General features: G+C 52.4%; 1 protein-coding gene across 5 annotated transcripts in view; it reads left to right on the top strand.

Moving 5' to 3' along the window:
• The window catches only part of Ano1 (anoctamin 1), a 157,789-nt gene that overhangs the window by 109,201 nt on the left and 23,246 nt on the right, over nt 1–25,342 (top strand). For 3 of the 5 annotated variants that reach the window (XM_052712291.1, XM_052712293.1, XM_052712292.1), the window contains 7 exons: nt 10,453–10,535; nt 13,472–13,543; nt 16,966–17,043; nt 17,975–18,049; nt 21,172–21,373; nt 21,520–21,631; nt 22,095–22,152. In XM_052712291.1, coding sequence (XP_052568251.1) covers nt 10,453–10,535; nt 13,472–13,543; nt 16,966–17,043; nt 17,975–18,049; nt 21,172–21,373; nt 21,520–21,631; nt 22,095–22,152 — 680 coding nt within the window. The remainder of the gene's footprint in view (nt 1–10,452; nt 10,536–13,471; nt 13,544–16,965; nt 17,044–17,974; nt 18,050–21,171; nt 21,374–21,519; nt 21,632–22,094; nt 22,153–25,342) is intronic. The other 2 variants (XM_052712294.1, XM_052712295.1) reach the window with 1 other exon arrangement.

The following is a 25,342-nucleotide window of genomic DNA, read 5'->3' on the forward strand; positions in this document are numbered from 1 at the left end:
AAAAAAAAAAAGTGGGTGTGACTGACTGTGTGTGTGCCTGCAACTTCAGAACTTTGGGGGCATTGACAGGATGACCACTGGGGCTTTGGGGCTGTCACAGTCTCTTAAAAGGCTTATCAGTCAGTGTTTCAGGGGTGCTGCCAAGTATTCATCATCTCAGAAACCACAGGAAGCAAGCCCAGATGTGTTCAATGCTCTTCAGTCTTAACAACCAGGATTCCAAGGAAACAGTATGTGCAAAGGCCCTGGGGGTGAGGTGCAGGACACTGAAAGAGCCTGCTGCTGCAGGAAATGGGTGGGAGCATGTCAGGGGATCTTAGAGAGGCCAGCAGGGACCTGCTCTAAAGAACGTCATGTTCTTGTTAAGAGGACTCAGAAGCCAGCACTGTGGGTCACCGTGTCATGGATGTTTTCCTGGCTTACACTTGAGTCACAGGCCATAAATGGCAGAGAAAGTTCTGCAGGGATTGGTCAGGAGGGACTCAGCTGCAGTGGAGGACAGTGGCTAGGTGTCACATTCACATGGTACACTGCCGCCCACCTTGGGAGGAGCTGCCCTGTGGCTGGCTGTGTGTGACAATGAAGTCCCTTCCTGGAGAATTCTAGGAAGGAAGGTGGAAGGGGGACCTCTGGAGCCTCAGCCCCCCTCCAAGTTCGAATGGCAGCCCCTAGGGTGAGGTCTTCTCTAGCAGGAGAGACGCCTCCTCTGGAGAGGAGGTGTTTGTGTGACCCCACACTTCATTTGAGCTTAATCCTTCCTGAGATCTCGGGAGACAGCAGCTTGGCTGCAGCCCAAAGATGGAAGCCACAGCCTCCCTGAGCAGACCCTGAATTTGTTTCTTTGTTTGTGTTTTGGTGCCTGGGCTAGAGCTGGAACTGGTGCCTCTTGCAGCCAGCTTCATAAGGGTTATGCATAGGATCTGTCCACTGAGCTGTGCCCCAGGCCTAAAGGCTCTTGAAGGGTCCTCACCCAAGTTCCACCCACATGGCCTTACCTTGAGGGTGGAAAGTATTCACTCACAGTGGATGAAGTCCTGTCACAAGTAGCCTGTGACACACCCACTATCATGGACTCTCCCGTGTATACAGAGCCATCCATCCTACCTGTGCAAACCTGTGGCGCCCACTCTGTGTCACGTTCCAGAGAAGGCAGGGCCTGGTGTCTTTTTTCTTTTCTCTTCTTTCTTTTGATTTTTTTTTTTCAAATACAGGGTTTCACATTGGCCTTAGACCTGCTGTATAGCCAGTGATGGCCTTGAACTCCTAATCCTTTTGCCTCTGCCTCCTGTGCCTTAGGATCAGGGGTGTGTGCCGTCATGGCCATACAGACTGCATATTTTGGCCACTGTCTATCTCTCTGACACTGCCCCTCATTCCTGCCCCCTTACTGCTGCCCCAGGCTGGAGCACACCCTGCTCGCCTAGGGCAGCCCTGCAGTGACACCCCCCTTCCCCGGATCCCCAGCACACACATAGAGCACAGTGCCAGATTAGTCACTTTGGGCCAGCTTAGCTCACTGGCCTGGTGGCATACATAGCAGCTCGGGGGTTTCATCCCAGCTGCCCCCTAACAACTGTGTGACAGTAGGAAGTGTGTGTGTGTGTGTGTGTGTGTGTGTGTGTGTGTGTGTGTGTGTGTGTGATCTCTAATGAGGGCTCTGAAGCACAGAAAGGTTAAATGATTTGCTGGCGATCACACAGTCTAAGAGATTGATGACAGCTCCGCTGCCTGTCTGTCTGCCTGTCTGCCTGTCTATCTGCCTGTATCTGCCTGTCTGACTGTCTGCCTGTATCTGCCTGTCTGCCTGTCTATCTGCCTGTATCTGCCTGTCTGACTGTCTGACTGTCTGCCTGTATCTGCCTGTCTGCCTGTCTATCTGCCTGTCTGCCTGTCTGACTGTCTACCTCTAAGGTCCAAGTAAGGGCTCTGCTTGTAACTGGATACTTAAATGCTCTCCTAGCCCCTGCAAGGTGCCCACCTGGGAAAGCAGATGTGTGTCCTAAGCTGGTAGTGAGGACACACAGGCAGGAGTTGCCCAGCATGTACTCTTCTCATTAAATGCATGTATGTATGTGGTGGGGCAGCCAGTGAACCACTCCTCACTGAACATCTACTTTTCCCAGAACTGTCAGGTCCAGAGCCTGGGCCCAGGTGGCCCTAACCAGCCAGGCTCAGCCACTGTCCTCAACAAGTCAATTAAACAGCTAAGTGACAGTGAAAAGCAGACAGAGGCGTCATTCAGTGCTGCCACATTGGCAAGAGGGACAAAGAGGTCCACAGACTCCCAAGTCTGTCCTCAGGGTCCAGACATGAGGTTCAGGCTTAAACAGAGGGCAGGAGGTGTGCATTCCTAAGCAGTCCTGGTCAAGGTGTGGTCCTGCCCATCACTGACCCATCACTGTCAGCTCCAGTCTCTCCTGTAAGGTGGTCTGACAAGTTCTCAGAACTCTGTGAGATCTCTGTGGGAGACAAGCTCCCCCTCTGGCTGGCACCAGGCTTCAGCCTTTCCCTTCCCCAGCGTGAGACTCCTGGGAAAATTCCAGTGCCTTGGAGTCCATTGTTTGAACAGTCTGATGGCCGAAGGGAGGGGCACATGAGTCTCCTCAGGATTTCTTTGCTTCAGCCAGAGTGGTGAGAGTTTGTCAGCCTCCTCTCTGAGACCCTGTTACTCTGCACCTTCAAAGCGCTACCAGGCCTGAGGAAGAACAGCCAGGAGCTTCCATTCTCCTGAGGCTGGGGTCTCACCAGCATGCCTCCATTGTGTGCCTGTCCATCAAGTAAAGAAGCAAGGGCTGGCTCACTCCACACCTTCCCACTTGAGAGAAAGAAAAAAGAGAGAGAAAAGCCAACCCCCTCCAGTGAGGCCTTCCTTCAGATAAAGGAAGCTTATGTCGAAAGGAAAGAAGCAAGAAGGGGCCTGCAGAAGAGAGCTGTGGGAGGCAGTGGAAATCGTAGGAAAACCCATCCCAGGCCCTTTGCACGGCGAGCTGTCAAGGGCCGTTAGGAGATCTCAAATCCCTCATCAATTACCCGTTCATTACCCTCTGAAGGATTAGTTCTCCCCATATCCCTCCCTCCATGGAGGCCTTTTCCTGCATTCCAGCTGTTCCTAGCTCCACACAATGGCAGGCCTGCGGGACTGTTCCCGCTGGCTGCAGTAAGGAGTGGGGCTCAGTGTCCCCCCAGAACTGCTGTTTTCATCTTTAAAACTGCTTTTTAATCTTTGCCTCAGTGGCGTGGGCTCAGCAATCCCGGCTTCCGACGGCTCCTGCCTGCGATGTCTGACATCTTAAAGCTTGGAATGAAATGTCACGTTGAGCAACTTTGAGCCCATTTAGCTGCTTGCCGCCATCAATTTTCTGACATTATAGAATAATCACCGGCCTTAATCGCCTGTCAGTTTCACACAGAACAAAGGACGGCGATTTCTGCCCAGTGGCAGGGGCTGGAGGGAGTGCTGAATGACATATCAGATTTGAGCCTGAGGTTTGATGATGTTGTCCCAGACTGGACCCCATCACCTCAAGCTGGAAGGGGACATTTGAAGAGTTATACTGTGACTGTCTGCTGAGATCAAAAGGACAGTGGTGGGTCATGAGCTGAACTTTTTATTGAGTAGGTAGGGTCCCAGTGACCCATGTGAAAATGCAGGGTTTCCATTGTCTGCACTGGAGGTTCAGCATGGGGAGTCCCCAGACTCTTCAGCTCCCTGAGAACCCAGCTCTGAGCCATAACTGGGCAAGTGTCTCCCCTGCTGGGAATAACAGTACCATAGGGGACACTCTAGGGAGCATACACCATTTCCTTGCATGGCCTGAAGGCTGGACATCCCAGATCCAGGTCCTGTGGGGATGCTAGGTCCTGGTACATAGATGCTCCTTTCTCACTGTGTCCTCACACAATAAGGAACCCCTCAATAAGGGTGCTAATCCTACCCTCAAGGGTCCCAGTGGCCCTACTTCCCACACCATCACTTTGGGGCCTTTGGGGAGGAGAATCTCAACATGGAAATTTAGGATTTGCACCAATATTCCATGAACAGAAGTCCATTAGGAAGCGAATGCATGAATGATGAAATACAACACATGCCATCACAGAATGTCACTCCACGGTATTTAAAAAAAATTTTTTTAAGGCCGGGAATAGGGAGGTGGCCAGGTTGGCAAGAGCACTTGTACAAACTTGAGAACCTGAGTTCTAATCCCAAGAACTCAAGTAAAGATTTGCCATAAACGTTCTAGATGTTTCCATGTTTGGGACCACACAGAACAATGACAACATTTCAGTCCCTGACCTTTGTTGTGATGACTGATACAGGCAGTGTCTTTCCGAGTAGCTGGAAGGTGAGAGCAGGCCCCACCTGCGGACTCCTCAGAACTCACAGAGCTCCACAGGAAGCACACTCAGCTCTTCTCCAGCATGGGAGACTGAAGCTGGTAGAAGTCACTCACGTGTTGAGCTCATGCCCAGATCTGATCCAGGCAGGTCCAGAGACTCGCTCACCACCCAGTGCAGGATCCTCCAAGGAAAGACAATTGTGTAACACACTGTAGCCAAAACAAATGCTTAAGAAAGCAGGATTGTGACTTGGTGCTGTTCCGGCCCTGGCCTGGATCCCCCTCCCTGTCTGTCCTGTGCTGTCCCAGCCTGTGCACTCCAAGCCAGGGTGGTGATCTTGCTTTCAGATTCCACGGCTCACCTCTATGTGGATGGAGAAGCCTTCCTCTCCACGAGCCATGTTGACACCACATCAGCGTACAGGTCTCTCCATTTATTGAGAAGGCCTGGGTGCACCTGTGCCTCAGTTTGTGTCTATAAATTGGGGTGTGTTAGCCCAGCTTCAGTGGCCCTGGGGATTAGGTAGATGGAGGTCCATGTGAGAAGATGCTGTGTACCTCAACTGTTATATGATGTGTGATGTCAACACTAGGGAAAGCATCTATCAGGATTCACTGTGGAGAATGGACCATAGGAGTACCCTGAGAAGTGAGTGGTTGGCTTCCTTCTGTCCCTTGCTCAGCCCACATGGAGGGACTTTTTCTCCATTGACCTGATGCCCAGCACTGAGGTCTGACCCTGCCTGTCTGAGGCTTCTTGATCCCCTCCTGCAGCCTCATCTAAGCATAGTCTCACCCTCTGCTCCATCTCAGCACAGTGCCCAGACCCCGGCTGGTGTGTGCCATGGGCCTGTGGCCAATCACAAAATGTCCAGCTCCAGCCTCCTAGTGCCAGCGCTGGCCTCTGGCTCATAAGAAACAGGCAATTCCAATTTTCATATTAAGTGTTTATTTCTCAGCACAGTTGAGGGTTGTTGAGTCCTAGTCAGCCTGGATCCCAGCAGGTTAGAGCCCTCACACCTCTCTTCAGACAAGCAAAGAGTGTTCCAGAGCCAGCTGCTGAGTGCTGTGACCTTAGGCAAATTATTTAACCTCTCTGTTTCCTCGTGCAAAAAAGGACGTGCTTAGTTGGTATGATGGTGCACACCTTTAATCCCACAGCACTGGGGAGGCAAAGGCAGGAGGAACTCTGAGTTCAAGGCCAACCTGGTCTACATAAGTGAGTTCCAGGCCAACTAGAGACCCTGTCTAAAAAGAAAGAAAAAGAAAAGCTCAAATACTTGGACATATAAAATGCGACTATGCTTGGTTTTCCCTTAAGCAAATCTAGTGTCTCTCAGCATTATTCGGGTATAGTAACTAAGCACAGACTCAAGAGTGAGCCAGGATCAATGCAGAAGTTTCTTCTGAGCTTGCCCTTGGACACAGCGTGGCTCCTCCCAAGCCTCAGTGTCCTGGTTTCTCTTTCTTATGGAACCATTCCTTCTGTTTCTGATGCTAGTGGACATGAGGTTACGCCACCTCCACAGCCGTGTGGCACTCTATACTGCCTGTCACTGACTGCAGATCAGGTCCCGGAGCTGGGTGTGGAGACTGGAGGTGGTAGGGAGGAGCCCAGCCATCTCAGACTGCCTGAGGTCTGGGTGTGTTGTAAGGGAGATAAAGGCCATGCATGACATCAGCTATAAGGGACAGGGACTTCAGGGGCAGGTGGAGATGTGTCTAGCCCTGGCTTCTGCCATGGTGCCATGTCCCAGGATAGAGGCATCTTTCTTCTGGGGCCTGAGTCCTTCCATGGACTCTCTAAGTAAGGCCCCCATCTCCCATAACGTCCCCATGGGCAGGGAAGGGTTTTACAGATCCCTTCCAGGGTCCTGAAGGGTGTTTGGGTGTGTTGACTTAGATGTCTCCTCAGCTCAGAGCACTGAGGTTGCCTAGCCTCTCAACCATCACGTCTCTGTGCTGAGGGCATCCACAGTTCTGACTTCCGGATATCAGAATCAAATGATACAAGAATGTTGACTGTAATCAGTCACCCACTCACTTGTCATGGAACACCAGTCCTGTTCCCGACTCCTCAGGCTCTGTACATACTCTCTAGCCCCTCCTCTGCTCCCGGCCTTCTGGTGACAGCGCCTCCCTCTTCTTAGCCTCCATTCCTGTGCTTGAACTTCTCATCGCGGTCTCTTGATCCCACCATGTGACTAAAAATGACAGTCTCACCCCCCCCCATATCTGACTAGGACATAATGGGTAGTATGTCCTAGTGCATGTACCAAGCACGTACCCACCCACCATCCACTCATGCATGCTCTGCCTCTTAGCTGCCTTGAACAGCACTGCCCTTTGCATGGATGCAGACATCAACCCTCAGGTCTGCTGGCACTGCCCTTGGATGGGCACCGAGGAGCAGGATAGCTGATGGTGGCCCCGGCCCTGGGTTTCTGAGGTTTCTTGTGCTGCTTTGAACAGTGGCTGGGACTGTGTACTCCTATCCCACCAGACATAAGCAACACTCCCCTTTCTTTGTGACCTGACTAGCATTTTAGCATTTGTCTTTTTTTTTTTTTTTTTTTTACCTTTTGGTAGCATTTGTTCTGACTGTGATGGGGGAGGATTTCGTTTTGGGTTTATTTATCTTTTGTTTGAGTTATTGTGGTTGTGGTTTTTGGTCCCCTTGGTGAGAGCAAGGCTGAGCCCTTCCATAAACCTGGTGCTCCCTTGCATGTCTCCTTTTGAGAATTATCTTCACCCCATTTGCCCACTTGGTTTGGGTTTCTTTTGAATGGATGGATTGATTTGTATGTATGTGCTATGTGTTGTGTGCGTTTATGTGTACTATGTACATGTGTGAGCCCTTGGAGCAGAAGAGGGCATCAGACTCTCCCCTGAAACTGGAGGTACAGATGGCTGTGAGGTGTCATGTGGGTGCTGGCAACTGAACCCAGGTCCTCTGTGAGAGCAGAAAGTGCTCTCAACCACTGAGCCACCCTTCCAGTTCACCATGCCTGTTCACCTCCTTTGAGCTCACTAGCCCAGGCTGGCTTCAAACTCACTGTACAGACGAGGATGACCTTAAGCTCCCAATCCCCCGCCTCTGCCTCCCGAGTGCTGGGATTACAGGAGTGAGGTGCTGTACCCAGTTTGTACAGTGCTGGGGACTGAATCCAGCCTCTCGAATGCTGGGCAAGCTCTTTGCCAGCTGAGCTACATCCCCAGTCCATCATTGGCCCATTTTTAATCAGCGTCTTTCTTGTGAAGCCATTTGAATTCATTTCAGATGAGCAGCCTGCAGCCTGTACAGACTGACATTCTGTCAGCTGTCTCTTCACTCGCTTGTTTCTTTAGCTGTGTGGAAACTCTTCCGTGTGATGTGCCGTCCCCCCCCCACACACACACACACACTTGTCTGCTGCTGTTGTTTTTCTTGAAGTGACTTTTCAATTCTTGCCTTCTAGTCCTTAAAAGTCCTTGCCCAGAGAAATGTCCAGGCAGGTCTTTGAATAGCATCCCCTCCCTGAGCCTCTCTCATCCTCAGGTACTGCATTTCCCAGGTTCCCTTGCATTCCCATTTCCTAGAAGGCTCAGCTTTGAATTTAGTTTATTTTTATTTTGTGTATACGAGTTTTCTGCCTGCATATATATCTGTGAACCACATGTATGTCTGGTAACCCCAGAGACCAAAAGAATGCATCAAGCCCCCTGGAACTGGTGTTACAGATGGTTGTAAGCTGCTATGTAGATGCTGGGAATTGAACCTGGGTCCTCTGCAAGAGTAGCCAGTGCCCTTAACTGCTGAGCTGTCGTTCCAGAATGGCTTGAAATAGTAAGAAAGAATATTAGGATGCTTCTCCCTTCTCCCTTTCTCCTCACAGCAGTGACAGTGGCCGTGTCCTCACGGCTCTGACTTCCACCAGGAAGCCCCCATCAGGATTCCCATCTGGGATGTCTTATTTCTATCTTGATACCCCCACTTACCAGATAAGCAGTTTGTGGCCTGTGAGCCTCAGTTTCCTCCTCTGTAAAATAGTGGGATATCAACACTGGCCGATAACTGCAGGGTTTCCCAGAGGCACACACTTCGCATGACGGTTCTTGGCACAGCATCTTGCCTGTGGTAGCCTGAGAATGTCCAGCTCTGATGACCTTGTGACTGCTGTCCAGCCCCTTGCCTCTGCTGACTTTCTGAGGGCAGTGTTCACAGCAGACAATAGCTGTCGTGTCTGTCTTTACAAGTTGTGTGCTCATAAAATCACCCGTTCATCATTGAGTGCTGGAGAGCCCATCTGGGTCAGGCACCTGCCGAGAACTGTGGACAGAGGAGCAGGGCCCTCTTCCTGCCCCCAGATACCTAGAAAGTCCCCATGCATGGACAGGGATTGTCCTGGAGGCAGAAACAGCACAGATGCAATTTGGGGTTGGTCCTATATAGTTTGATTTCATACAGCAATGTAATATCTGAGATCGGGTAACTTTATAAAGCAAAGAGATTCATTTTGACTCATGATACTGGAGGTTAAAGGTCAAAAGCCTACCTCTGGGGATGGCCTTGTTGCTGCCAGCATTGTAGGGCAGTGCAGGGCCTCACTTGGCAAGAGATGGGGAACAATGTCTTTCCTCTTTCCACAGAGCCACGGGGGCTCATTCACTAGGCTCCATCCTGTGGCCCTATCTGAACTAATTGCCTCCTGAAGGCCCCACCCCTGAACAGCACAGCAGAGTTAGTTTCCATTGTCTTTATAGCTCACGGTGGTAATCAGATTTCAACATTGAGTCTTGGAAGATGTTCCAGCCATATCTGCACCATAGCATCCTGTGAGGGGTCTGCTGATGTGTTTTCTTTTAAGATGTATTTATTTTATATGTATCCGTGTACACCGGAGAGTATGTATGTGTACCACATGGGTGCAGTACTTTTAGAGGCCAGAAGAGGACGTCAGATCTCCTGGAACTTGTTACTGGTGCTGGTGACCACCATGTGGGTTCTGGAACTGAACTTGGGTCTTCTGCAAGAGCAGCCAGTGCTCTTAACCACTGAACCATCTCTCCAGCCCTTGGCTGGTGGTTTCTGACACTGGATGGGGGGTGGGGTGGGGGGGACACAGAATGTCATCAGCTTCTCCTGGAGAAGGTGGCTCTTGAACATTTCTTCTGTGTGGAATATAACACAGATTTGGGTGCGGTGGTTCACACCTGTGCACTCTGGAAGTAGAAGCAGGAAAATCAGGAGTTCAAGGCCAGCCTTGGATAATGCTCTAGTTTTCTATTTGTTGCTGTGATAAAACACTGTGACATAAGCAGTGTAGGGAAGGAAAGGGTCGGTTTGTCTTACAGCTCCAGGTTACAGTCCATCACTGAGGGAAGTCACAGAGACGAGAGCTGGAGACAGCAGTCACAGGTCTCCCACAGTCAGGGGCAGAGAGATCGGCTGCAGCTGTGGTGGTGGCTGCTGTCCTGAGGCTTGCTTTCAGCTAGCTTTCTTCACTTGCATAGTTTAAGGCCCAGCCCATGAAATGGTGCCACCCACGTTCAGGGTGGGTTTTTGACAGTCAAGACAATCCCTTACAGAAAGACAATCCCATGCAGACATACCTACACACTGATCCACTCAGTTGCTGGGTTGAGACTCCTTTCTTAAGTGATTCTAGATTGTGACGAAATGACAGGTAAATAAGCCACCACAGCCACACAGCAAGTTCAATGCCAGCCTCGGGTACGTGAGACCCTGTCTCTAAACAATAAATAACACAGGACACAGTGGCCACATACAGGAGATGCCTGCAGGGCGGGATGCTAGTGAGCGCCTAGCTAACCTTTACCTCAAAACCTCCCGACGCTCATGTCCCAGGGTCCCTGAAAACAATGAGCAAGATTACCAGAGACCCAGACTCAGGCGCTAGCCAGCCCACCCCTCTGCCTTGGCTGAGTGACCTTGGCTGGAGTTTGCACCTGCCTCAGTTTCCTCATCTGCAGAATGGGAAAGCAGTGGCCAGACAGGGTCAAGAAGAGGGCTGAACCCATTCACTTACGTGTCTCTGGCCTTTGCCAGCCAGTGGCCTGTCACTGTGTTGTCCAGGGTGCTCAGTGGCCCTGACTGCCTCCCGCCATCCCACAGCTGCCACCTTCATGGAGCACTGGAAACGGAAGCAGATGAGACTCAACTACCGCTGGGACCTCACAGGCTTCGAGGAGGAGGAGGTGAGTGGCCATGACTGCCCTCCCCAATGCCCCCTCTACCACCTCCTCTGGCTCACGTGGATGCCCCAGGTCCTGACTGGCCCTTGATCCCAGGCGCGGCTCCTGTGGCTCCTCCACTCATCACCCTGGTATTCCTCGGTTGCCAGGGCAACTGTTTTCCGTCTGCCAGTGTTTTCTGTCTCCATGTTTCCAAAGACGCAACACCCACGAGTGTGGGCTCGGGTGCTGGCCAGGGCTCCCCACACTGACCTCATCACATCTGGGGCTGTGGGGTGTGGGCAGGAAATCACTGGTGTGCACAGGCCGCCTTCCTCTCTGTGCTCCATCCAAACCATCCCCCAGCCTGCAGTCAGGGGAGGTTGGGAAGCCCAGCAGATCCTTTACTAGCCGGCTCACCACAAACACGGCGGCGGCAGGGTTCCAAAGAAGGGGCGCTCAGTGGTAGATGGCCCTGCAATCAGGGAGGATGAGTCTCCCCAGGGTCTCCTGACTGCCATCTCAGCAGGAATTCCCTGTTAGGGTGACTAAGAGGTACTGCCCGCACCCCTCCAAGAAGAGCAGAGGGGCTGTTCCCTACATGTGCTGAGGCACGGCCTTGGCGTGGTGCAGCATGCCATCTCACACTTTTTACAGTACGGTCTTCAGGACCTGGCCTCCTGATGGGGGGGGGGGGGGGGTTGCAGAGCTGAGGCACACCTAGTGGCATGCTTCTCTCTGCTATTCTCTTCCCTTCCCTTTCCTTTCCTTTTCCCTCCCTCTCCCTCCCTCCCGCTCACCACTCTCTCTCTGAGATGGTCACCTGTGGCTCAGGCTGGCCTCCAACTTGCTGCATAGTCAAGGATGACCTTGAGCTCCCGACCCTCCAGGCTCTACCTCTGGAGTGTTGGTATTGCAGGCTGGTATGCGCTGCCACATCTGGTTTATTTAATGCTGGGGATCTAGCCTGTGGCCTTATGCATGCTAGGCAAACACTCTCCCTTCTCAGCCACATCACCAGTGCCTTCCCATGCTTACTTTTTATAAGTGAGGTCCTTTTCATGTTTTTGATGTGTTCTCTCTCTCTCTCTCTCTCTCTCTCTCTCTCTCTCTCTCTCTCTCTCCATCCATCCATCCTTCCATCCATCCACCCACCCACCCACCTATCCATCCGTCCATCCATCCATCCATCCATCCATCCATCCATCCATCCATCCATCCATCCATCTATCTATCTATCTATCTATCTATCTATCTATCTCGCTATCTATCTCTCTCCCACTGAAACTTGAACCCAGGGCTTCACCGCACTAGACAAGTGCTGCTACTGAGCCTCAGCTCTGTGCCCTTGAAAGTTTCACATAACTCACACTCTCCTGAGCCCCAGTCTGTAGGTCACTCTTGGCCATGTGCACCTTTCAGAGAGCCCACCATGGTTCCTGCTCCCTGCTGACAGCGGCTGGGCAGTCAGGTCAAGGTTGTAAGGCAGGCCTTTGGGGCTACAGTACTCAACCTCAGCTGATCTGACACCACCATTGCTGTGTGACCTGGGGTGGGGCATATTGGTTAGCATCTCTGTGCCCAGTGCCGTTTCCTGCCCCATAGACACTGAGAAGCAAGCCTCACTTGACCAGACTAGGGAGGTCTCTGCTGAGTCATAGTTGTGCCCAGGCATAGAAATCTTTCCAGAGAATGACTCGAGCTGTGGTTGGGTCTCACCTGCCACCCACCTGTGTGACGACAGTGTCTGCCCTCTTCCGCAGTGAGTCCATTTCACAAGTGACTGGTGTGCTATGCGCAGGGCAGGAGCTCTGGCCTGGATGGGCCCTCTCCTTGGTTCTGTTTCCATGTTGCCAATTCCAATAGAAGAAACACCAGCTGGGTCTTACTGTCATGGTAGCTTAGAAAACACTTCCAAGATGTCCTGAAAGCAGAAGGGAGCCACTCAGCTCTCTCCACCTTGACCTCTTTGCCCCAAGACCCCTTTAAGGCTTGATTTCTAAGAGATATCTCTTGGGCCACTGGGCACACAACCCCTGTGGGCCGGAGGAGTCCCCCCAAAGTGAGCTACTCATGCCCTGTGGCTGACCACAGTCCCGGGGGAGTGAATGGCCTCAGGTAAGGAGGTTGCTTCTACCCCCTACACCCCACCCCGTGGTCTGAACCCCAGGTTGGATGGAAGCAGGAAGGAGCCAGGTTACCATCATTTGTGTGTCTCCATTGAATCTGAGAATTGTGGGGAGCTTGGGAAACTGGGATCTGGGAGCGGCAAACACCCAGACCCCTGTCCTGCTGGACACCGACATCATTCTGGCTCTGTGGATAAACAATATCAGTAACGGCTCTTTCTGTTTTTGTCTCTATTCCCTGTTCCCTACAGGAAGCTGTCAAGGTTTGGAATTTTTTTTTTTTTTGGTCACTCTACCTTCCTCTAGCCTGTCTCTGGGGAGAGGGACCTTGGCACAAACGCTCCTGTCTTTCCACCAGACGTCTCCTCGTCTCCTCGTGGCTCTCACCTGGGCTCTGCTTTCTCCCAGGCTCACCTAACCTGTTCTTTCCTTCCAGCACCTTCCGCTGACTTGCTCTGGGCTCCCCGAGGCCTGGCACCTCCAGCCTGCCTGCGCTTGCTGCCTCTCCTACATCTCTTTTGACCCCCGTGGCTACTCCACAGAAAGTTCCAGAGGGTCAGTTCACAGCTGGGTGTTTTATTGCAGCCTGGCACAGCCAAGACCTCCTGCAGGACACAGAAGCCAGACCCTCTGGCCATTTCATTGAGCTGGGGTTCCTAACAGAGGGAGAGTCCTGGGCCCAGATTCAGGGCAAGCACAGGGAGTTTGATGTTGGAAATGTGACAGCCAGCTGTGAACTGGTCCCCAGGGTCCCCAAGGCAAATACATGGACTCACGTGCAAGGTGGTCTCAACACTAACACTTCCTCTCTTGACTTGCTGTTTTTCTCAGGATCACCCCAGAGCAGAGTACGAAGCCAGAGTCTTAGAGAAGTCACTGAGAAAAGAATCCAGAAACAAAGAGGTACAGGCTCTGCTATTGACTTCCCACAGTGAGATGCTGGGAGTGTGATGTGTGACCAGCAAACACTGTGTGTCTGGGTATGACTAGGAGTCAGCAAACACTGCATGTTTGAGGTGTGACCAGGGGTCAGCAAACTCTGTGTTTGGGTATGACTAGGGGTCAGCAAACATTGTGTGTCTGAGGTGTGAACAGGGAGCAGCAAACACTGTGTCTGAAGTGTAACCAGGAGTCAGCAAATGCTTTGTGTCTAGATGTGACCATGGGTCAGTAAATATTGTGTGTCTATGTTGTGACTGGGGGTCAGCAAACAATGTGTCTGAGGTATGACCAGGGGTCTGTAAACACTGTGTATCTGAAATGTGACCAGGAGTCAGGTCAGCAAACACTGTGTGTCTATGTTGTGACCATGGGTCAGTAAACATTTTGTGTCTAGGTATGACTAGGGGTCAGCAAACATTGTGTGTCCACGGTTTTAATCAGGGGTCAGCAAACACTATGAGTCTGAGGTGTGACCAGGGGTCAGCAAACAATGTTGTTCATCAGGTATGACCAGGAGTCAATAAACATTGAACACTTACCAGGTGTGACCAGGAGTCAGAAGAAACTATGTGTTCCCAGGTGTAGACAGGCGTCAGCAAACATTGTGTGCTCTCTGCAGACCATGGCAAAGCTCAGGTAGTAAATTATTTTATGCTGTGTAAGCCTGCACCACAGATACTCAGCTCTGCCACTGCAGAGTGAACAGGGCAGTTGACGAAAGGTAAGCAAGACTGTGTTCCCATAAAACTTTATTTACAAGAACAGGCCAGGGGCCAGGTTGGACCAAAGGGCCAGAACTAGCTCAGCCCTGCTCTAGACTGTCCCCTGATGTATTCCAAGAGTGACCTCAACTTCAGCAAACACGTCGCATAGGATCTGGTTTCTGGGAAGGCCCCGCCCCACCTTGTGAAACCTGTGTTCTGTGTTGAACAATGAATTGGGAGGATTTGTAGACCAGGTTCCTGAGTGTCTTGTTTCTCTGGGACATAGGGAATAGGGAAAAGATGTGGGTACTGTGATGTGCTTCAGGCCACTGTCTTTTTATAATAAACTGTCCCAAGCCTCTTGTTCTGATGGGCACCTTATATGTGCGATGTGCATTCTTGCACACCTCTAATTTCCACGTAAGGTGGGATAGGCTGTGGCTCCTCACTGAGGCTAGAGAAGGTCGTCTTGGTGCTGGGCAGTGCTAGGCAGTTAGAGGATACTCTTCCAGGCCCATGATTTTCTTAATGCCTTTGTATACTCAGCCTCTAGAGTGACTAGGACAAACCCTGGGCTCTTACCTTGTCATTGTGTCTCGGGCACTGAGTTCATGGTACCAAGCACCCTGAGGGTCATGGTTGTCACCATTACATATGGAGGTAGGCACAGCAGAGGCTGCAGGCAGGTCAGGTGCAAGGCCCTATTCCCATAACTGGGAAGGACCTCCCAGAACATCCCAAAGGGACTGAGCAGGACTCAAGGGTGCAAAAAGTAATCACAGCCAGGTGTGGTGGTACACACCTTTAATTCCAGCACTCGGGAGGCAGAGGCAAGTGGATCTTTGCCAGTCTGGTCTACATAGTGAGTTCTAGAACAGCCAGGGCTACACACTAAGACCATGTCTCAAAAAGCAGGAAATTATATAAGCAAGCAAGTCACTCTCAGGCGTGTCCAGTGTTCTGACACTGCGGCACAACATTGTCGTTTACAGAGCTGAGACAACCTTACAATCAAATTACAAACAAAATAGAAAAAAATCACAGTGTTTAAAGTTTACAATTTTATGTTGTGCCCATCCATAGCTGTGGTAGGCCACATGTAGCCCAGGGTTTGGACACACCAGCCAGAAGCCATTTGTCTGAATTACCAGCTCAGCTGAGCAGTTCTGTCTGTACACAGCCTGGTGGCCCCCAAGTGAGATCCTACAAGCCTCCGTCCTGTCTCCAGGGCACCTCCCCAGATCCAAGCCTGGGTGGAGAGCCTCCCAGAACCGTAGGACAGTGGCACTCTGGTCACACATCTTAGACTGGCATGAACACAGAGAAGTGTCTCACTCATTCATAAGCAGCAGAGGCTTGCACCCGACACACGCCACACCACACCCATCACTTCAGAGAAAGCAGCCGCCTCACTCGGGCTGTCTCAGCCCCAGCTCTTGGATCATGAGAAGAGAGCCACAAAGATGTTGGAAGGGTTGTTTTTGTTTGTTTGTTTGCTTTTGTTTGTTTGTTTGTTTTTTGTAGGCGTCCAGGAGGATGGTGGCCCTAAGCCTGTGGGCTTCATATGGCCACTTTCTCTCTCCTATCTCCTGCAGTGCCCAGTGGCTGCTTTGTATTGATTTCCCCCAGTTATGGAGCAAAATTACTTCATGTGGGTTTTTTTTAAATATTACGTTTATTTGTATGTGCATGACACAGCACATGTGTGGAGATCGGAAGACAACTTCAGGGAGTCTGTTCTCTCCTTCCACAAGCGTGGGTCCTGAGACATGGAAATCAGGCCATCAGGCTTGGCCATGAGCACTTTTACTGGCTGGGCCTTCTTGCCAGCCCATGGTTTTGTTTTTAAGACAAGGTCTATGGCCGGGCGGTGGTGGTGCACGCCTTTAATCCCAGCACTCGGGAGGCAGAGCCAGGCGAAAAAGACAAGGTCTATGTAGCCCAGGCTGGCTTCCATCTACCTATATAACTAAGGACGACCTTGAATTTCTAATCCTCTTGCCTCCATCTCCAGAGTGCTGGGATTACAGGCATATGACACCACATCGTGTTTTGTTTGTTTGTTTGTTTTGTTTTGTTTAGGGTTTTTGTTTTGTTTTGTTTTGTTTCGAGACAGGGTTTCTCTATATAGCTCTGGCTGTCCTGGAACTCATTTTGTAGCTCAGGCTGGCCTCGGACTCACAGAGATCTGCCTGCCTCTGCCTCCCAAGTGTTGGAATTAAAGGCCTGTTTATGTGTTTATGTGGAGCCGGGGATCCAGTCTACCAACTGAGCTACAGCCCCAGCCAGCCCCATGAAATTAGTTTATTAAAACAGATCCATTACCGATCGGCATGCCAGCCTGTACTTCTGGGTGTGTCCTCCTTCCTGTTGTCCCAAGAGGGTGGTGGGGACAGATCCATGTTTCTTATGCTCTAAACCATGATACAATGCCAAGGGACCTATGGCGACTATAGGCTGGGCTCTTTATTCTAGAAACTTCTAGTTCCCCTTGCCCTGACTTTGAATTGAGTCTCTGTTGTGTGTTAACCTGTTCCAAATACCCAGAGCTCTGACCGGCCTCGGCAGATGGTGCTCCCAGGGAAAGTGAACCCTTGCCTAGACCCACATCCCCATCCAAGATCAGCAGCACCCCACCCAGTCCCGCCATCAGTGCTCTCTTTCCCCACCCACCCTCAGAAGCGCCGGGATGGTCCAGAAGAACCGACCAACAAGTGGAAGCAGAGGGTTAGGACAGCCATGGCAGGGGTGAAATTGGTACTTCTCTATTTGGGGGGCAACTTGAGCCTTGACACCATTTGCGGGCCTTCCCGGCCACTGTGTCTGTCCCTGGCCACCTCTGTGGTGTGTTCTTGGAACATGCCCGTCTGTGTTCTTTCCCCACCTCCCACCTGCAGCCTGCCGTGTGTTGCAATGTCCCTGCATGGCTGTCAGGGACCCACAGGGAGTAGATGCAGCTTCGTGTGGGGCTCTGGAGACGTGCTTGTCACGGGTGTCCACGACTGCTTCCTGTCTTCTCGTGAGCGTGCATGCAGACACCGCTGGGATGAGTGGCCTCCCGTGTGACGTCCGTGCTAGCATGCTGGGCTCCAGTGTGTGTTTTTGTCTATGAAAGCCCCTCCCCGGCACGTTTGAAACTGCCCAGGCTAGTGACCAACTGCTCCCCGAGGTCCCTCCAGGCCAGCCAGCTCAGGGCCCGAGAGAGCCTCTGCGAGCTATGTGGCCCCAGGTCAGCATGGTCTTACAGTGCTCCGAGGGCTGCCATGCGGTGCTAGCCACTTGTTCCAGCAAGTGCCTGCTCAGGCCCTTGTTCCACCTGCTCAGCCAAAGCGGAAATAGCTATTATGGTCTGGGTGGCAAATGGCCCAACAGCTTAGGGCCTGTAGCCCTGGACAGGAGAAAGAATAGAGGCTCAGATGTGGGCAGCTCCCTCTCAGGCCGTGCAGTTCTTAGGGAGCAGTGAGCAACGCCACGCCCATGCACGGAGGAGGCCTAGCCCCCAAAGGCCATTCCCATCTCTGTAACTTCGTGACCCTGTCAAGGGGGGCTAGGCCCTGTGTGCTTCCCCTTTCACTGGACTGTCATGTTTGCTCAGCACCTTCTAGAGGTTTCTCTGAGTTTTTGAGCATACTCCTGTCCACCCAATGGGGTAGTTCCCAGGAAGTGACCAGATGGTTTCTTGTTGCAGACAGACAAGGTGAAGCTGACCTGGAGGGACCGCTTCCCAGCCTATTTCACCAACCTTGTCTCCATCATCTTCATGGTAAGTTCTAGAAGGCTGGAGGGGCTGGGAATCAGAGGTGCCCTGCACTCATCTTGGGACAAAGTGGCCCTGACTCCTGGGATAGAGAGTGAGTGGGGGGGGGGGGCCCTCTTTCATGGGACGGGCTGGATTTATGGTGGTCCTGGGGTATGTGATCTGACTCTGATGACATACAGCTTTCACTAAGTGTGGGGTGGCTCACACTGGGATCTCCTCTGTACCCCTAAAACCAAACTGACAAATCTTAGAGAAGCCAGGAAAGGAAGTTCACCAGAGGAACTTCTTTCTGGATTCTCTAAGACAGCTGGGGTTCTCTTGTAATCCCAGCACTCTCAAGAGGCTGAAACAGGAGGATTGCTACAAGTTCAAGGCCAGCCTGGGCTACACAGTGAGGCTGTGTCTCAAAACAAAAATCGAAGAAAAACAATTAGAGAGGAAGAACAGGACAAGTGACTCTGAGCAGACTCAAAGGACCCAGTAAATGTCCCATGGCTCTCAGGGAATTCCCATGCCCGTTGATGTCACCAGGCCTCCGCCACAAAGCACCTGTACCCTTCTCAATCTTCATGTGGCCAGGGCCACTTGTAGTCACCTTTTCTAGCCCTCCTGGCAGAGCCACCTAGCCTTTCAGCCCCCAGATCCCATCAACCCCCTGGGATTTTGGGGAAGCCCCGGGTCATTCACTGAATGACCCATTCAGTCTTCACAGCTAGCCAGGCCCAACCCCACTCAGCTGCTGGTGAGGAAACAGGCCCAAAGATTGTCCTTTGGAATGCCAGCCAGGAGGGGCAAAACCAGCAGCCTGTTTCTTCATCTGCCCCACAAGCCCCTAGTTCCGTATGAGATGGATAGACAGCCTTGAGTCAAGATGGGTTTCCTGGGCAGGGTGCCCCCCTCAGCTTTACCCACCCCGACCCTATGTACTGTTGCACACCTCTGGGGAACCCCAGCTGTCTTAGAGGATCCAGAAAGAGGCAGCCTCCACAGTGGGGGGGGGGTCCCCAGTCTGCTTTCCTCTCCCTGGAGAAGCCGGGGTCCTTTGCTTGGATTCAGTGTGATCAGGTCTTGCTACCCACCCAGGCTGTCCCTGAGCTTCTGAACCTCGGCCTGTCAAGTACTCCAGACACACTCTCAACCTCGTTCTGAGGGTGACATGTTCCCTCAGGTGGTGACATACACCCAGAGAGTGACACCCCAGCCCTCAGTCAGTGAAGGGCAGCACTCAGGAACCACAGCAGCCCCACACAGGCCAGCTGCTCCCAGCAAAAGGACCAGGGAAGGTTAGGAAGAGGGTGGGCGGCCTAGGGCCGAGTGTGCCCAGAGGCACTGGCTTCCCTGGACTTCTTTCTGCTCACTCATCCTGGTTGCAACATAGCTTCTCAGCCTCCAACGTCACTTCTACAGCAAGAAAAAGGGAAGGCAAGATGGACAGCAGAGGCTGCTTGTCTGTGAAGGGGGCTTCCTTGGAAGACCCTCCCGCGATGTATCTGATTGGTCAGGACCCTTTCTTCTGCAGAAAGGCTCAATAAGAGATACCTGGTAATCTAGCAGAGGTAGATGAGTGGAGCCAGGGTAGACAGGCACGGGTAAGAAACCAGCTGGCTGTCCTTTGCCAGAGGAGAATCCTGTCACGAGTCCGGCTCACGGGCTAATGGAGATGCAGCTGTGTCCCTGACCCCAGAGTTCCATTCAGGCCACAGATGTTGATGTCCCACGTGTGCTGGTCCTGAAGACATTAGTGTGCATGGCTAGCCAGAGGTGCAGGGCACGTGGCTTGTGGCTCCCTTGCAGGAGGGTGGAGGGTTGCCTCTGCTGAGTCACCACAGACCCAGAGCCGTCCCAACCCCTGCATGCTGGCACAAGAGACGTCCTTATGGCTGGGAGGGGCCTCTTGGCAGGCCTGAGGGGTGTTCCGAGGAAAGCCCTCACTCCCTGGCACAGCTCAGGGAGTGGTTATCCATGCCTTGTGCTTACGGGGCATAGTCGGGGCTGCAGATGGTTTCCCGGGCAGGGTGTTTCTCTGTTTAGTCAGTAACAGATGTCTGAAAAGGCCTGATTGTGACCCATAGTGTGCAGGGCAAGTCTTCTGAGGAGACCCCAAAGGCCGTGTTCCCTGAGTGGGCAACATGGGGCAGCAGGGGCTGGGCCAGGAACCATGAGGAACCATGCCAGCAAGGACAAGACCTGCCCTACATCCAGGACATGGGGACATAAGGTCCAGAGCCTGTCTAGAGTAGCCAGAACCCACACATAAGTGGCTGAAGCCCAGCTAGGCTCTGCTTTGTGAGCCTCAGACATGCCCACCCTCGCCCAGAGAGCTCTAGGGTGGGGTGTCCACACCCTTGGGCTGGGCAGAGACTGGGTCTTACCCACGGACCTGTGCCAAAAGGAAAAGGAACCCAGACAGACAGACTTGCAGGCGGAACAAACCTGTCACTAGCTTCCCACCCATCTCTCAGGCACCACCAGTCTGAGTTCCATGGAATTTATTGTAGCCTGAGCTGGCTTTGGCTAGCCTTGGGGTCTGCTGTCATGGAAGAGCTAGAAGGTAGCTCCAAGAAAGCTGTGGGGAGGAGACCCTGGCCATGCCCCAGCAGACCTGCAGCATGCCACCATCTGCCTGACCACAGTGGCTATGTGGGCTCCTGGCTTAGCCTTGCACACCATCCAGAAATCTGCCCTCTCAGTCACCCCAGGCTGGGAAAGAAGCGTCCCCAGTAGTCAGCCTGCTCTAACGCCCACCAGTACAACCACTGGGGTGTGGCTACAGAGTCCTGGGCTCTCTACTTGGGGGACAAAATGGGGGGGGGGCTAGTACATAGATCTGGTAAAGTTCAGGCTTGGATGGACCCACTGGTGAAGCCCAGTCCCAGAGCTGGGTCCCCTGACCCAGCCACACAACCTCTCTGATCCTTGGAGAACTCTCACTTGTGTCCTTATTGTGTGGTTGCTCTGCTCCTGCAGAGCACCTGGCATCTGGTGGGTACTCCAGTAATTTCAGCTTTAGCTCTGACGCAGAAAATTTGGGGGTTAGGAGTAGATGGGCAGGTTCAAGGGAGCTCTTCACCCTCTCCAAACCACCCCTGCCGTTACCACTGAGCTTGTCCACGCCTGCCCTGCAGATCGCAGTGACATTTGCCATCGTGCTGGGAGTTATCATCTATAGAATCTCCACGGCTGCAGCCTTGGCCATGAACTCCTCCCCCTCGGTGCGGTCCAACATCCGGGTTACGGTCACGGCCACCGCTGTCATCATCAACCTCGTCGTCATCATTCTGCTGGATGAGGTTTATGGCTGCATCGCCAGGTGGCTCACCAAGATCGGTGAGTACCGAGTGCAGGATGGTATGGGCAGCATGGCCCTGACGCAGGGCCAGCCTTGGAGCAAGCGGCTGGGCCCCCAGGCTCTGGCTGGTCCTGACTGCCCCTGGCCTGGTCTGCCTGTGAGTGGTTACTGTGTCTTTCCTCAGAGGTCCCGAAGACAGAGAAGAGCTTCGAGGAGAGGCTAACCTTTAAAGCCTTCCTGCTCAAGTTCGTGAACTCCTACACTCCCATCTTCTACGTCGCCTTCTTCAAAGGCCGGTAGGAACCCCGTCATCCCTGGCTCTGGTGCCTCCTCCACTCTGGTAAAAGGCTCTGGCCTACTTTGTCCTTCCTGGTGGTGGGAGGCCCCCACAGCCCAGGGAAAACGGGAAGGACAGCTTCCACAGCCGGGATGTTCTCGGGAGGGCTGGCTTCAGCTGGGGTGGTAGAGCAGAGGGGGGACCCTAGCAGACCCCCAGTCAGTGCGGACCCCTGCAATAGACCCCAGACAACAGCCAAGACAGCAACCTCTGACAGTGCCCTCAGCAGGCCGGGTGGCACCAAGTGAGGGAAGGTGGCATATAGGTGTGCACACTGAGAACCAGCCAGGGAAGGGGGAGCCTGTACAAACCCCCGGTGCCTCTGACTGGGAATCTGCAGAAGCACAGGCCCTTTGGGTGGCGTCTCCTGGGGGCTGAGTCCAGCTCCTCCCTAACCACTACCCCCCCCCCAACCATCCCAGGTTTGTTGGACGGCCGGGCGACTACGTGTACATCTTCCGCTCTTTCCGGATGGAGGAGGTAACGTGTCACCTCCCCTTCCCAGCAGCCTTCTGCTTAGCTTCCTGTCCTCTGGGCTTCTGCACTCCAGCCGGAATCCTTTCTTGCATCTGCATGTGTCCACATAGATGGATGATGTCTTAGTTTCTTTCCCGGTTGCTGTGATTAAAACCCCCTGACAGGAGCAACTGAAGAGAGAAAGAGGGTTTCCTTGGGCTCACGCTGCAAGGGCACAGCTCATCGCGACAGGGAAGTCCTAACAGCAGGGGCTTGAAGCAGCTGCTTACATCACATACACAGTCAGGAAGCAGAGAGCGATGATGCTCGTGTTTGGTCCATGTTCTCCGTTTATACAGTCCAGCATCCCAGGGGCACAGAGTTAGTTGGGCATGATGGTCCACACCTACCATCCCACCTGAGACCAGCCTGAGCCACATGGTGAGACTCTGTCTCAAGGAAGGCACGAAGGGAGGGGAAAGGCGAAAGGAGTCATGCCTAGCTTTTGTTGGCACTTCTTTTGGTTCAGAATTCTGCCTTTTTAATTTTATAAAGATATATTAATTATTTATGCATATGTATGTGTGCCTTCTTGAATCTATATACATCACCTCTGTGCAGGTGCCTGTAGAGGCCGGAAGGCGTCAGATCCCCTGGAATTGGAATTAGAGCTGGTTGTGAGCCAGCTGGGATGGGTACTGGGAACCCAGTTCCTTTGTAAGAGCAGTTAAGCACTCTTAATAGCTGAGTCATCTCTCCAGCCTTCTTTTTAAATCTTATTCTTACTACATCTACTTATTGGTTGTGTGTGTGCGCGTGTGTGTGCCGCAGCACATGCCTAGAAGCTGGAGGACAACATACAGGAGCCAGTTCTCTCCCTCTACCTCACGCTCTCTGGGATTGAACTCAGGTCTTCAGGTTCAGAGACAAGCGCCTTTACTCAGGGAGCCATTGCACCTACCCTGTTTTTAATCAGTGCATATTAATTACACACAGTGGGTCTCATCACATGTATGTACATCATATATGTAACATACTTTGATCATATTTACCCCTTGCTCCCTCTTTTGCCCCCTCACTGAGCCCTCCTTCCACTTTCTCCTCTCTCTCTCTCTCTCTCTCTCTCTCTCTCTCTCTCTCTCTCTCTCTCTCATTTCTTGTTTGTTTCTTGGCCTCAAACTCATAGAGATCTGACTGCCTCTGCCTCCCGAGTGCTGGGACTAAAGGCGAGCGCCCCCGCACCAGGCTTCTCTCTCTTTTTTAAATGACTCAATTAGCTTCCTTGGGGCTGCTCTCCATTTTGTTTTGTTCACCTTTGGCTGTTTCCCTCTCTGGTTAAAGTAAGTTAAGAAGGAAAAACAGACGTTGGCTGCACTTCTCTTGAACACCAGCATGGCGGGGCCCGCCTCTCTATCCTTAGACACAGTGCTGGGAACAGTTGGCTTCTGCCCCACAGCTCTGGCCCTGGAAGGTGTCTTCTGACACTGAGTCCTGACCTGCAGCCTTGTTCCTTTGCATCTGGGGCTGTCAGTGGTTCAGGTCTCCAGGTAACCAGTCGACATTTCCAGCCTACAAAAAAAAAAGCTCAGTTTATCAGAAACTAAGGGTGTGAGGGCTGGGAAGACAGTTCAGTCAATAAACAATGTGTTTGCTATACAGGCTTAGGGACCTGAGTCTGATCCATACCTCCTGGGTGGAAGGCCAGGTGTGGGGCTGGAGGGATGGCTCAGCAGTTGAGGGTACTTGCTGCTCTTGCAGAGGACCCAGGTTGGATTCCTAGTTCCCACATTGTGCCTCATACCATCTGTAGCTCCAGTCCTGGGGCATCTAATGCCCTCTTCTGGCTTCCAAGGGCACTAGGCATATACATGGTGCACAGACATACATGTTGGCAAAACATTCATACACATAAAATAAAATAAAAATGATAAAAATAAAAAAGAACCTGGATGGCTCCTGAGGAATGAGTGACTCCTAAGACTGACCTTTGCCCTCCACACGCACAAGAGAAGGGAGTAGGCTTTCCTGATAAGGAAACAGTGGAATGAGGTACAAAGGGATGGGCATCAGGCATGGCATGATCTAGGAGTCGAGGGCAGCCTAGTTCAGTAATCTGACCACAGGCCCAGGTACCCTAGGCCCTGGCCCTCCTCTATAGGTGTGGGGGCTTCAGAAAGTTTGTGAAGTGTTCTTAGCTTCTTGCACGGCATCCTCTCTGCATACTTGGTGGGGGTTAGAGAGTGTCTGCAGGACATGCAAAGATTAAGTGTTTTCGATGGAATGATAGCCCTCCAGGACAAGGATTTTGGTGACTATATAGAAAGTTTTGTTCAGAACTCAGACAATCACTGTGCCCAGGGCTCACTTTTTTGCTTGGGCAAGTTTGGTTTCACACACCTAACCAGCCCCTGCCTGCAAGCCCCAAGCCAATGGAGGCACGGTGGGGTGTTGGACCTCAGCCAGGTGGCCGCCACCATACCATGAGGCTTCCCAACCTCACCATCCCACCTGCTGCACCTGTGCCAGCTTATGCAGGGGTAGCCAGGGCATAAGTACAGCCCGGGGAGGGGAGGAGAGGGAACCTGAGGGCCAGCCTACCATCATGACCACTTGTTGGCTCCCCCTGCTCTGAGCCCTGGTTCCAGCACAGCAGCTCACAGGCAGAGGGGCTCCAACACGGGGTGGTTTGAAAGGACAAAGCATACAAAGGTGTTATGGGGATCTTCCCTCTGAAGTGTCCTGGGGAGGGTCCCCACCTCTCCCAACATCTGGGACTGTAGAATCATTGATAACTCATTTTCTCCCTCCCTCCCTCGCTCCCTTCCTCTCTCCTTTAGTGTGTGTGTGTGTGTGTGTGTGTGTGTGTGTGTGTGTGTGTGTGTGTGTGTGTGTGTTTGTATGTATATGGTGTGTTCATGTGGAGGCCAGAGGTCAACCTCATGTATCATCCCTCCGTCACTCCCCACCTTTCATTTTGAGACAGGGTCTCTCACTGGAACCTGGAGCTCATCAAGTAGGCTAAGCTGGTTGGCCAGCCAGTGATCCCCAGGATTCGCCTGCCTCTGCCTCCCCAGCACTGAGATTGCAAGCACATGCCACCCCAAGCTGGGGATAGAATTCAGGTCCCCACGCTTGTGAGGCAAGCCCTTCACTGACTGAGGCCCTCCCTGCTCTTTTTTTCGAGACAAGGTCTAATACAGCCCAGGCGGGCCTT

This window comes from Peromyscus californicus, unplaced genomic scaffold (genome assembly GCF_007827085.1).
Source record: "Peromyscus californicus insignis strain IS unplaced genomic scaffold, ASM782708v3 Scaffold_4__1_contigs__length_199733344, whole genome shotgun sequence".
Lineage (NCBI taxonomy): Eukaryota > Metazoa > Chordata > Mammalia > Rodentia > Cricetidae > Peromyscus > Peromyscus californicus.